Source organism: Diaphorina citri, unplaced genomic scaffold (genome assembly GCF_000475195.1).
Source record: "Diaphorina citri unplaced genomic scaffold, Diaci psyllid genome assembly version 1.1 scaffold81, whole genome shotgun sequence".
Lineage (NCBI taxonomy): Eukaryota > Metazoa > Arthropoda > Insecta > Hemiptera > Psyllidae > Diaphorina > Diaphorina citri.
Genome location: NW_007377518.1, coordinates 16829 through 30233, shown reverse-complemented (window position 1 = coordinate 30233; position 13405 = coordinate 16829). Strand labels below are relative to the sequence as shown.

General features: G+C 39.2%; 1 protein-coding gene across 1 annotated transcript in view; it reads left to right on the top strand.

Annotated features, from left to right (window-relative positions):
* LOC108254150 (cilia- and flagella-associated protein 45-like) overlaps nt 1–11678 on the top strand; it is a 13896-nt gene extending 2218 nt beyond the window's left edge. The window contains exons 3-9 of the mRNA XM_017449139.2: nt 671–814; nt 1743–1906; nt 4524–4713; nt 5581–5754; nt 7669–7842; nt 10583–10798; nt 11393–11678. Coding sequence (XP_017304628.2) covers nt 671–814; nt 1743–1906; nt 4524–4713; nt 5581–5754; nt 7669–7842; nt 10583–10798; nt 11393–11566 — 1236 coding nt within the window. The 3' untranslated portion in view covers nt 11567–11678. The remainder of the gene's footprint in view (nt 1–670; nt 815–1742; nt 1907–4523; nt 4714–5580; nt 5755–7668; nt 7843–10582; nt 10799–11392) is intronic.
* The last annotated feature ends 1727 nt before the right edge of the window (nt 11679–13405 follow it).

Here is a 13405-nt window from a genome sequence, read left to right as displayed (position 1 = left end):
GGTACCAAAGCAAGGTTTTTCCTCATGCAGAGGATTAGTTTGGTTGTCCATCGTGTGAATTCTGTTAGTGTGGGTCATTTTCCCATTCAGATGTTTGTTTTTAACCATGTTCTTTTCAACTTAAGGTATATGTAAATACATTTTTTACATCTAGGTAGATATGATATTTTTTCGTTTGAAACCCCATCTGATATGTTCAGACTACTTACCTGGTTATCGCATTGGTTGTGGTTACTCGCAATGCTTTGGTCCGATGTTCTTTCATCCCTTGTTCCCTCGCCTTGTCTCACGTGTGGAAATCTGTAAGCCAGGGCCTCCTCTTTTCACATAAACACACAGGTGCCCATTTTCTCCGGGTATCCCGAAAGTAAGCTCTGTAGTACCGGGCTTTAAAGTAAACTTTGTAAGCTATGGAGTAGACACCCAGGTCAATCGTTGAACTACAGGTAAACTATAGTTCCGGGTCAAAAACTATAATGGAATAGTGGGTTCATTCAACTTTTCAAATAAGCGAAATCCAAATCCAATGGTGTCTTTTTGGTCCTGTAAAATCCCAATTTGAAATCCAAAATAAGTTCCTAATTCTTTTGAATAAAACTATTATAGAATTTATTATTATTATTATTATTATTATTATTATAACACTATAATTCGGTCATTTCATCCCCAGTACATGAATCCCGAAAGTAAATTGGAGAAAGCTTTGCGCATTGTGGAGGAGAAGGAGCGCCGAGCTCGCGAGAGTGAAGCGAGGAAGCAATCATTAGAGCAATGTGCGAGACGGTGCAAGACTGCGGGAACTGGGCGAGACAAAGTGAGACCACCAAACTTTCTATATAATATATAAAAGAGAAATATGGACGGGTCATGTATTCATGTATCTATGTATGTCTGTCCGAATTGTTTAGAGAAAACTATAATAGATTTCAAAAAAGTGTAAACGAAGACCCCCAGTAAAATTGTCGTATCTACCCAAAAAAATTATCAGATCTTTAAAATTCCCAACCGTTCCCGAGATATTGACGTTTTTTAGTCCCCCATAAGAAATGCCCGGGGAACACACTGAGAGAATCAGACCTTTAAAATTCCCAACCGTTCCTGAGATATTGACGTTTTTTAGTCCCCCCATAAGAAATACCCGGGGAACACACTTTGAGGTCAGCAAAACTTTTCCTACGTTTAATATTTTCTCTCGCTTTCAGCTTCAGTTTTGAGTTTTCATTTCTTCGAGACAAGACTCAGGGACGATATTAGTTTTCAGGGGCGAAGCCAAGGGAGCGTGAAGCGCGACCTCATGCACAAACCGCGAAGCCCCGGGAGCGCGCAGCGCGACCGTTTCCTACTGACGGAGAATTTTTTTCTTACTAAAATATTCTAAACCGTAGCGAAGCACGGGCACAACAGCTAGTTAATTCTAAAGCAGAGCTTGTTCACAATCTTCTGTACATCATACTATTATTTTTGATCAATTTCCATATTTCAAAAATCTTATTGCACTGGTAGGTACAAACAGACTATTCAACATTCAAAGTGAAGAAATAATAAAATTGAAAATTAATGTAAAGACTGAAGACTGGATGTTGGACAAGAAGAAAGTAAGTCGTTTTAGAATAAGAGAAAAGAGAAGATCATGATGGAAATGAATGCCATGTAAGTATCCTGAGCTGTTTCTTTCGCAGTAAGTTTTAGTGTAGAGTGTAGACTCTCTAAAGATTCTAAAGGGTGTCGCTATTTCATTTCAGATCCAAATGGCTGAGGAGTTTCAGCGCGACAACTTGCTCATATCACGCGCTATTGAGTTGCAGCGAGAGAGGGAGGATGAGATGAAGCTATGTAACTCATTGCTTCTCATGAGCAAATGTCAGACCATAAGGGACGCACAGGTCGCGGAAAAAACTCTTATAGCGTAAGTTGTCAAAGCGCTAGGTCGCGAGTTCGGGTCCCGCCCGGGGCAGATTCTATCCTCAACAGTTAAAGTCGTTCTCGGAACGGAAAAACCACATTAAAAAAAAAAGAATTTTCGACCGTATTTCGGCGGTTTTTTGGTCATTAGAAGTTCTCCCCTCTGATTTCGAGGTCTCAAATTTGTTTTTAAAATCACCTTAAGCCTTAAAGTACCTGACAATCTCAATGAATAATATCATATAAAGGTAATAAGTTTTGTAGTTACCTATTTCATAACTTTATAACCTAGGATGTCTAATATAAACATATTTAATAATAATCGTTTACCCTAATTTTTGTTTGTCCGATATCTATTCGCCTACCTTTATTGTTACTGTGTACAAGAAATCCTTTGTGACCACTTAGTTTTGTAGGAAATTTTCTCAACTTTTACTTTTTTTGTTGAGGGCGTGGTTTAGGAGTTATAGGCGTAAAACTAAAAAAATCTGGTGTGAACATCACACGACTTTCCTTATCCTATTGAATGATTCTTATTTGAGTGTTCTTTTACCCTAACTTTTACAATATCTCTAACCGCTTTGTCGCTAATAGCTGAAAACCGCCAAAAAACGGTCGAAATCTGTCCAAAAGCGGTCAAAATACCACCAAGCGCAGCAACCATCTCAAACAAACGTTTTGTATTGCATCCTTGTCACATTGTGAACTACATACCAAATTTCAAGTCTCTAGCTTATACCATTCCCGAGATATTATTAAATTACACCGAAAACCGCCAAAAAGCGGTAAAATGCCGCCAACCGTTGGACCGGTCTTAACCAAAAGTTTCGTGTCGCATCCTTGTCACACTTGACAGCTACATACCAAATTTCAAGTCTCTAGCAGTCTAGCTCTTACCGTTCTCGAGATATTTTGTTTACAGACAGACACACACACACGGACCAATGGCTGAAACTTTGGATTTAGGCTCTAGGGACCTCAAAACGTGTTTTTTCATTAAAAACTGACCATCGAAAATTTGACCCGATTACATTACATTCCTTCCTATAGGATAAGGAAAGTAAAAAGTGCCAAAAGCATATGCACTTTTTTCGAGGTTTTTTGCTCCCCAAAAATTATCCCCTGGAATTTCGAGGTCGAAAATGTGTTCCCGCACTCACCTCAGTATAAGTACCTAAAAATCCTGGATATCAAAATTGTTTAACTTTGAAATAAAAATTTCCGACCACTTTTCGGCCACCTACTTGAGGTGCTGTAAAAGAACCTTAACTTAACATAAACTAAAGTTTGACCACACCATCATGTAGGAAATTTTATATCCTTTAATTTTGATTTTCATAAAAAATTGAGGTCTCAATCTTCGTATTACATTTCCCCCACCATACCTAACGATCCTATATATATATATGTGGGCAACGGGAAGGAGAGATATCCACACCATGGATCGCCTAGGATGCACCCATAGCCGTTATCACGAGTGCAGACATTCCCCTAGTGGTTAGGAAGGAAACTAAGGATACCGAGTATCAAGGTCCAGCGAGAGATCAGGGATCGGTCTCAGTCTTGTATCAGAATCAAACCTGCTCAGAACTCAGTGTGTGATAAGTAACGTACGGCCAGGGAGTCTCCTCCTCTCCTTTACGCGTTTGCCCACAGTTAGCCTTTCTCTTGTAATATCGTTATCATTAGTGCCTCTTAGATTTAATTGTTACTTCATCCTTTTCATATCAATAAACTGTCTATCTTTTAAATCCCGCATATATCTTATTATTAATAATTCCTAGTGTAGTGTAAATAAATTCGTAGACAATGGAGTTTCCGGAAGGCGGTGAGATCAACGATCTTCTCAACAAAAGCTCTCCTCACCCCCAGCGACCGGCCTCGCCTACATATACATATATACAATATAAAAAAACCGTTTACCCTAATTATTGCAAGCTGGACCTCCTCTATCTATTATACTAGTAGATAACTTCCTCTTATTATAGTAGGTAAATTCCTGTTATATGTAGTTGGTAGCTAAGTGCCTCTTTTAATATAGTAGGTAAGTGCCTCTTATAATAGTAGGTAAATTCCTATTATAGTAGGTAACTGCAACTGCCTCTTATTATAGTAGGTAAATTCCTATTATAGTAGGTAACTGCCAAGATTTTTATTAGTTTACCTTTCACTCAATAGTTAGCAGTAATTTGGCCTCATTTTGGTAGTTAGCGTCATTTTGACCGCCTGTTATGACCTAGCACTTGGAGTTATCAAAAAAAAGAGTTATAGGTAAGGAAAGTCCTGCGATGTTCACATTAGATTTTTTAACTTCAGTAAGTAATGTAAGTATAGTTCATTCATCGTAGGTACCTACTATAGTTATACATACCTGCGATGTTCACATTAGATTTTTTAACTTCAGTAAGTAATGTAAGTATAGTTCATTCATCGTAGGTACCTACTATAGTTATACATATATTATCGCAGTGTACCTATAGCAGCACCGCGGTGAAAGTCAACATTCTGTGGAAATCTATAATAGTCCCGTGTGACCATATGGTAACACAAAACATATGTATCTCCCCACCTCCCCAGTGAGTGTAACCAACATGGTTAATGTATTAAATTATTAATTTTAGCAAAGAGTTGAAAGCAGTCGAGTTGGATTTGGATCGGATAATGGAAGAAGATCGAATGAAAGCAATCGAGGAGCAAGACAAACTTCGCGAACAAGAAGAAATAAAGAAGAAACTGCAGTTCCAATCCCTGACCAAACAAATTCAGCTCAACAAAGACCTGCGAGAAATGGCCGTGTATGCTTTAGAAAAGGTAAGAAAACACACACCACATACAGGGTGTTTAAAAAAAAATTGCCAACCCTGAAAACTCGAGAACCGTTTGGAATTCGGAAAAATCCTAAAAGACGTATTTGTTTATTTTCAAGGGGAACCTATTTTACGGGAATCTCGGTTTTTCGGCACTATCAGGGGCGGCCCCAGGGGGGGGTCAACTTTAAAATCTTAAATAGGAACCCCCTACTTGTGATACAACACATCAAAGGTATTATAAAACGTAGTACTTTGGTACAAGTTTGAGATCAATCTAACAACCAGGGCCGGAGCTATGGCCTTTTAATTTTTTTCATTTTTCCATGTTCTCTCGCCAATAGGGGAAGCACCAAAAATGGGAAATTCATATTGATTGGTGATTTGTGCTTCAATTAGGTCCCACTAATGATTCATATTTAAATTCAGACCCAAAAATTAAATTTAGACTTTCGGCCCTGATGGCCTCCGGGGGTGAAAATGGATGTTTCAGAATTTTATTTTTGGGTTTAATACCTTTAATATGATGTATCACAAGTAGGGGGTTCCTATTTAAGATTTTAAAGTTGACCTCCCCTAAGGCCACCCCTGATAGTGCCGAAAAATTGAGATCCCCTTAAATTAGGTTCTCCTTAAAAATAAAGAAATAAAGTTGACCTCCCCTAAGGCCACCCCTGATAGTGCCGAAAAATTGAGATCCCCTTAAATTAGGTTCTCCTTAAAAATAAAGAAATATGTACGTGTTTTAGGATTTTTCCGAAATCCAAACGGTTCTCGAGTTTTCAGGGGTGGCAACTTTTTTTTAAACACCCTGTAGATAGGTATTACTGATTTTGGAAAAATAAAGTTTTTTTTGTTTTGTTGGTTTCAGGAAACGAGAAGATTGCGTCAGGTTGAGGAAAACCGACAGAAAGAATTGGAGAACAAGAAGAAATTGAAATTGATGGAACAGGAGAAACGAAAGAGAGAAATTGAGGAAACAAACCAAGCATTGAGAAAGCTTAAAGAGGAACAAAAAGAACAAAAAATGCTCATGAACTTAAAGGTTAAAAAAAAATCCTTTTTTTTGGATTCAGGGGAAAAATTGAGGAAACAAACCAAGCATTGAGAAAGCTTAAAGAGGAACAAAAAGAACAAAAAATGCTCATGAACTTAAAGGTTAAAAAAAATCCTTTTTTATTATTCAGGGGACTCTAAAACGGATATACCCAGTTTCCAACCATTTCCCGATTTTTAGTCCCTCTTCCTTTATTATTACAATAGTAATAAAAAGGTATAAGGGACGGACTATTGTATTCGCTTCGGTGTCCGTCCTTCCTTTATTATTACAATAGTAATAAAAAGGTATAAGGGACGGACTATTGTATTCGCTTCGGTGTCGTCTGTCTGTCTGTCAGCCTGTCTGTCACTCTGTCCCCATAGAAGGACTTATCCAAACCTAGTCGACCTGTATATCAAATTAAAGGTCTTTTTACCAGGAACACGAAAAAACCAAAAAAACTGGTTTTTGGGGGATTTTTTTTTTTTTTCCACATTTTCTCACACAAAAATGAGCTCTGATCTTGAAATTTGTTTTTTTTTTTTTTTTCACATTTTCTCACACAAAATAATGAGCTCTGATCTTGAAATTTGTCGCGACGACCTATGAACTCAAAGCGAGAAAGTTTTAGATAACACTTCAGTCGTTATTTTAAGACCGGTTTTAGCGTCACCTATGTTAAGCTACGCCGAGCAAGGCCAATAAATGGATGGGTGACTTAAACCTTATATTGGGAATAAAGGGAGGACGGGCTCTAGTCTTGATTTTAAATCATTACTTTGAAAGTAAAATCGAAAAATCAAATCAAGAATAATAATAAACTGAATATTAAACAAATTAGGTAGGTACATAGGTGCTGATTTTCTTTAATCACGATCTAATAAACTACGGGCTAAAAAATTCCCAGAGGGACGGACCCAGCTTGTTAAAATCTAGACTAATTATTCACGATTTTTTTCTTTCTAGAGAGTTTCTAGATCTAGATATTTAGGAGCGTGGTAGGTAGCTCTCCGACCTCCGACCCACCAAGTCAAGGAAGTTTGACAGTTACTGTAGGTACCTAAATTGTGTTATTACCGGTAATATCCTTTTCCCGTATCCAGACGATGCCGTTTTTCGTCAGCCTAGGGTGATCGCTTTTGGGCTGACAAAATTTTATGAGAGGATGCTGAATGCCCTTCGCACTTATAAACCTTTGCTATTTCCTTAGCAAGGGAAATTTCAGGCTGGTTACGGGCTGGTGTATCCTCCCTTTTAAAGTTCCAGACTAAGCTGGTCTACTCCCTGTTCCCCAACCAAACTAAGCTGGTCTACTCCCTGTTCCCCCAGCCAGATTAAGCTGGTCTACTCCCTGTTCCCCCAGCCAGACTAACCTGGTCTACTCCCTGTTCCCCCAGCCAGACTAACCTGGTCTACTCCCTGTTCCCCCAGCCAGACTAACCTGGTCTACTCCCTGTTCCCCCAGCCAGACTAACCTGGTCTACTCCCTGTTCCCCCAGCCAGACTAACCTGGTCTACTCCCTGTTCCCCCAGCCAGACTAACCTGGTCTACTCCCTGTTCCCCCAGCCAGACTAACCTGGTCTACTCCCTGTTCCCCCAGCCAGACTAACCTGGTCTACTCCCTGTTCCCCCAGCCAGACTAACCTGGTCTACTCCCTGTTCCCCCAGCCAGACTAACCTGGTCTACTCCCTGTTCCCCCAGCCAGACTAACCTGGTCTACTCCCTGTTCCCCCAGCCAGACTAACCTGGTCTACTCCCTGTTCCCCCAGCCAGACCGTCGTTGCTGTAAATAAATAAAACTCCTGGTCTACTCCCTGTTCCCCCAGCCAGACTAACCTGGTCTACTCCCTGTTCCCCCAGCCAGACCGTCGTTGCTGTAAATAAATAAATAAAACTTTTTTTTTACTTTTCCCTTCAGATTCAAAACATATTGAAAGAGAAAATCGAGGCTGAGGAGCAACAAGAGAGAGAGAAGAAACAGATTCAACTGTTGCGAGACAAAGAGTTCGCTCGTCTGGAGAGAGAAAGAAAACGAAATGACGTCATGGCAGAACTTCAGTACGATATGAAATGTCGACAGGTGCAGGAAGAGGTGAGACACTCTGTATAATGAAAGGGGGGATTAGAATACATGAACACTCTGTTGTATTACCACTGTTATTATTATTTATTGATGCAAATAAATTACAAATTACAAATATGCAAGGAGGAATAGAGAATAAAGAAAAAAAAGCGGACACTCTTGATCCCCGAGGTTTTGTACGCTATTAGGAGATGGCTTATAATAGGTACCTATCTAATATTACAAAAACAGATAAATTCTGTAACCAAATTGTATTAAACCAAGTTGATCTAAGTAGGTGAGTTACTGGGGCAAAAATTCATGATTATCTGGCAATGCATCTCTTATAATAGGTACCTATCTAATATTACAAAAACAGATAAATTCTGTAACCAAATTGTATTAAACCAAGTTGATCTAAGTAGGTGAGTAACTGGGGCAAAAATTCATGATTATCTGGCAATGCATCTATATTTATACATTATAAAAGAGTAAACCCTGACTCATTCATTCATTCATTCGTAATCAATGCACAGCCGAAACGGCTGGACCGATTTTGATGAAACTTCGAGAATAGCTTCCTTTTGGTTTGAATAGGCCCACTAAGAACGGATTTTCCGAAACTCGCAGTGGTTTCCAAAATATGACCAAAAAACTACTGAAAATCGACCCATGGCCAAAACGGGTGGGTCAATTTACATGAAGTTTGTAAGTAAGATAGTTGTCTTACCTTTTAGTAAGTAAAGGTATCCTAAGAACGGATTTTTCAAAACTTGCAGTGGTGCCCAAATTAGGGACGAAAACGAATAAAAGTATAATAGGGTGCCAAAATAGTATGGTCAGGTAAAACGGTACAGTACGGTACGTTACGGTCAGGTAAGGTATGGTACGGTACGGCACGGTACGGTTAGGGTCAGTCAAGTACAGTTAAGTACGGTACGATATGGTACGGTCAGGTACAGTCAAGTACGGTCAGATACGGTACGTTGTCGACTCTTCTGTAATTCCTCGTAGTTCTTGTGTCCGTGATCTAGGTGTCCTTTATGACTCCAATCTCTCCTTTGTGCCGGAGTTCTCATTTCAGATTTCCAACAAGGATATTCCAAGTTGACCCTCCTGAGGTCTAAGAAGAAAAAAACTAAAGTGGGAAATATTTCCCCCAAAATATGTATAATGAGACCAGTAAATATTACGAATAATAAATAAATTTCGATTTTTTTCTTCCCTTACAGAAATCAAAAAGTTCCAGAAAAATACTTGAAAGAAGTAGAAAAGCAGCTTCATAAGCAACTCATGAAGATTCGAATTTAAAGACGTATAATCTACAATCATATTTCTAGTAAGCTAGCCTCGTTCGTTTGGAGGCGCGTGCCTTGCTCCCTTGCAAGTGCTAGTTCGCGGTTTCGATCTCCGCCCGGGACGAACTTTATCCTTGATAGGGTCCTAAACACAGAGTGCGTTCTTGGAACGGCTGGCTGTCTCCTATACTGTCTGTTTGATTTCGAGACGAGACCTGTGCTGATACAATTCCCTCTATTAAACTTTTTTTTCTTTTTGTAGAAATGATACAAAGGTAGATTTTTTTGTGTCTATTGGACTCTGAAACTTTCAGTCCTTGCATACCATAGTTATAGCGGAAGAATCATTCAAACAAACATCTAAACCAAATGCAAAACGGTCGAGTTAACATTGACCTTCACTTCGTTAGGTCAATAATCTAATCATATTCGGAGGACGAGAAAAGAAACATAAAATAAGAGACACAATTTCAAAATTAAATAATTTATGATTTTATTACAAGACGATTGTATATTTTTCAAAACACAGTTCATCTTTTTAGTTTTTTTTTACACATTTTTTTTTTTTTACATTTTATATAAACACAACCTAGTGATGGGACTCGAGTGAGATTTTTCAACTCGATTATTTTCTACTCGATTATTTTCCAACTCGAGTTATAACTCGAGTGGAAATTAATCGAGTTGAATATTTATTCCTGGAAATTACACCGCGCCGCGCGCTGGTAATGATGCAGGAGTTTTTTGCTTCACTGAAATTTTCACGTTGTTTGTTGGAGCATCTGTCTCGTAGCTCAAGTTAAATCCGCCCCGGGCGGGAATCGAACCCGCGGCCTAGCGCTTACAAGGCAGACGCACTACCAACTAAGCTAACTAGGCTGGCTCCAAAGACTTGCCAACGAGCTTTCTGAAGATCTTGATCTTTTCTGTTGTTCTGTTCCTGAGATAAAATCACATTTCCTCCATGAGTACTTCCATTCTAACTAGGTAGATTTCCTCTTCTTACTCCTTTTTTTTTTTAAACTCAGATATATATTTTTAAGTTGATATTTTTGCAATTTTATCTTGTACTTTGGAATAGGTTTAGTTAGGGTTAATTGTGTATTTAGATAGCAAAGGGTCCGCCCGTTTAAGTGTTTAAATAAATAGTTACGGTCAGGTCCTGTACTATATGGTATGATACCGTACGTTCAGGTACGGTACGATACGACATAGTCAGGTACGGTCAAGTACGATACGGTACGGTGAGCTACAGTGTACCATACGGTACGGAACAGTCAGATACGATTAGGTAAAGTCAAGTATAGTCAGGTGCGATACGATACGGTAAGTTACGCTACGGTCACCTACGGCCATGCCTCTATGGATACGGGCATGCCTCAGCCACGCGCAAGCGGGCGGAGCCTGCTTGTATACAATAAAAGAGAACAAAGTGTCCGCTCTTGGGAGGTTTCACTGTCGTTGTTTTACAGTGTGATCGGGAATGGAGACGACGCGAGTTAGAGGAGCAAAGGAAGAGGAAGCAGATGATGGAAGAGTTGGTGCTATGTCGTAAGCAGCAGGAAGCGTACAGGAGACAATACCAGGCTGTGGAGCAGGAGAAATGTGATGCTATGAATACGCTGCTGGAGAGACAAAGAGAGGCGGACGTTGAGAAGGAGAGAGAGAAACAGAGACAAGCCAAACAGGTAGGTATAGTACGTATATAAAACTTACCCAAATATATTACTATGGTGTTTTTCACTCAGAAATAACCCAAACTCACCAAATCTGGAGAGACAAAGAGAGGCGGACGTTGAGAAGGAGAGAGAGAAACAGAGACAAGCCAAACAGGTAGGTATAGTACGTATAATAATAAACTACAGTTTAAAGTTGAAAGTCAGATTCTCAAAAGGAAAATACTCCTTTACTTAATACAAGTTGAGCCACGAGATAGGGAGCTCTGGTAATGATGCAGGAGTTTTTTGCTTCACTGAAATTTTCACGTTGTTTGTTGGAGCATCTGTCTCGTAGCTCAAGTTAAATGACCTCTAATACTCGTATTACTTCTGCTTCACTGCATTGGCGGCGTGCCACCTACCTTCCTTTACCCTCATTGCACTCCTCTTTCCTCTAATCCAGGGGTTTCCAACCGGGGGGGCGTGGAGCCATTCCAGGGGGGGCGCGAACATTATCTGATGAAAAAATCTAGTGTACCTACCTTAAATCATGTAGGTACCTATGCTCAAGTTAAATGACCTTACAGTAGTCAGTACGTATACCATTTCATTTCAACTTGACAGAGAACGCTCGAGTATGGACAACACTTGCAGAAGCTTATGGAGGAAAAGCAAGCACAGAAGAAGAAATTGCACGAGAGTAGAGTACAAGATGGCCGGAGGTTACGTCAAGAGCAACAGAATAGAATAGACGGACTCAAATCCAGCATCGGGCGGAAAATAATTCAAGTCAGGTGAGAAATGTGGTTTCATTTCTGGTATTTTGTGCTTCTAATCTTGTGCTCACTTTCATCTCGAAATTCGGACCAAAAATCAATACCAATTTCATGTGGTGTGTTAAAAAGTTGGAGTTCTCATTTCAGATTTCCAACATTTCTGGTATTTTGTGCTTCTAATCTTGTGCTCACTTTCATCTCGAAATTCGGACCAAAAATCAATACCAATTTCATGTGGTGTGTTCCAAGTTGACCCTCCTGAGGTCTAAGAAGGATATTCCAAGTTGACCCTCCTGAGGTCTAAGAAGAAAAAAACTAAAGTGGGAAATATTTCCCCCAAAATATGTATAATGAGACCAGTAAATATTACGAATAATAAATAAATTTCGAGTAGACAGACAACTACAAATGATGGAAGAAAACGGATTGCGTGTGTGTGTTGGGGCATGAAAGTAGACCAAGTTGAAAAAAAATTTCAAAAAAATCGGTCAAGTTTAGCCAGAGATATTTGACATTGAAAAACGTCAAATTTTTCATCATTTTCTGCTGCTGCTTCCGCTTCTTCATTGACGTTGACCGCTCTACAGCCTAAACCACTGGACCGATTTTGATGGTTGATGGCTCATTTTTTTCTCGTGAGTGGTAGGTGTGCCTTTTCATATTTTCAATGCCCCCAAAGGGCCCCTTCGGCCTTTAATTTGATAGGGGAAAAATTCTAAATTATCGCTCGAGTTGATTAATAAGGAAGTTTTGTGCTTCGTACACACAAATGTCGAAGTGTCCGAGTGGTAAGAAGTGTGGTCTCCGACAAACTGCTGAGCGGGTGGGGTGGGGGTTCGAATCCCACTGTTGTCATTTTTTTTGTACATAATTCTATCATTTAAAAATATTTTATGGATAGCCAAATAGCCATAGTTACTTTTTTCATAATTTTATAGTTGAAAAAATAAAAATATGAAAAATGATTTTCATGTAGGTACCTACATCTTCTTAGTAGGCAGTTGTAGAATAATAATATGTAAGTGCTTATGTACTATTGTACATAGCCAATTTTTTACTTTGTATTTTAGTAATTACCCATGACTCCCCTAAACATGTCATTTATTACGATAAAATCTGCCTAGGGCGAGAATCGAACCCGCGGCCTAGCAGTTGCAATAATATGTGGCGAGTGCGCGAGTGAACTCGGGTCAGAGAACCCAATGAATAGTTTTTTTTTCCACTCGAGTTGAACAAAATAATAATCGACTGGACTCGAGTGAAGGCAAACTCGAGTCCACTCGAGTAAAATCATTCACTCGGCCCATCACTGGGTTTCCAACCGGGGGGGCGTGGAGCCATTCCAGGGGGGGCGCGAACATTATCTGATGAAAAAATCTAGTGTACCTACCTTAAATCAACCTATTTTTGCAGGTATTTTTTCTCAGTTTGAAATTGTTTAAAGTTTTAATTAAAGGGTACCTAACAGAAATACTGTACAATGCACGGTACTAATTCCTTGATATTGGGTACAATAATTGTTTTCTACAAGAGCACATAGTTGTTGAAGGGGTTCATAACTCAATTTGTTTCCAATGTAAAACCTGTAAATGTAACTTTAAAAATAAATATATCATACTTGTCAATAGACAGATTTGCAACTATATACCTGTATACAGGGTGTTTAATAAAAAAAGTTGCCACCCCTGAAAACTCAAGAACCATTTGAGCTTCGGAAAAACGCTGAAACACGTATTTCATTTATGAGAAGAACTTATGTTTAAGGGATTTCAATTTTTCAACGCTATCAGGGGCGGCCCCAGGGAGTCAACATTAAAATCTTGAATTAAAACCCCCTACTTCTGATACATCATATCAAAGG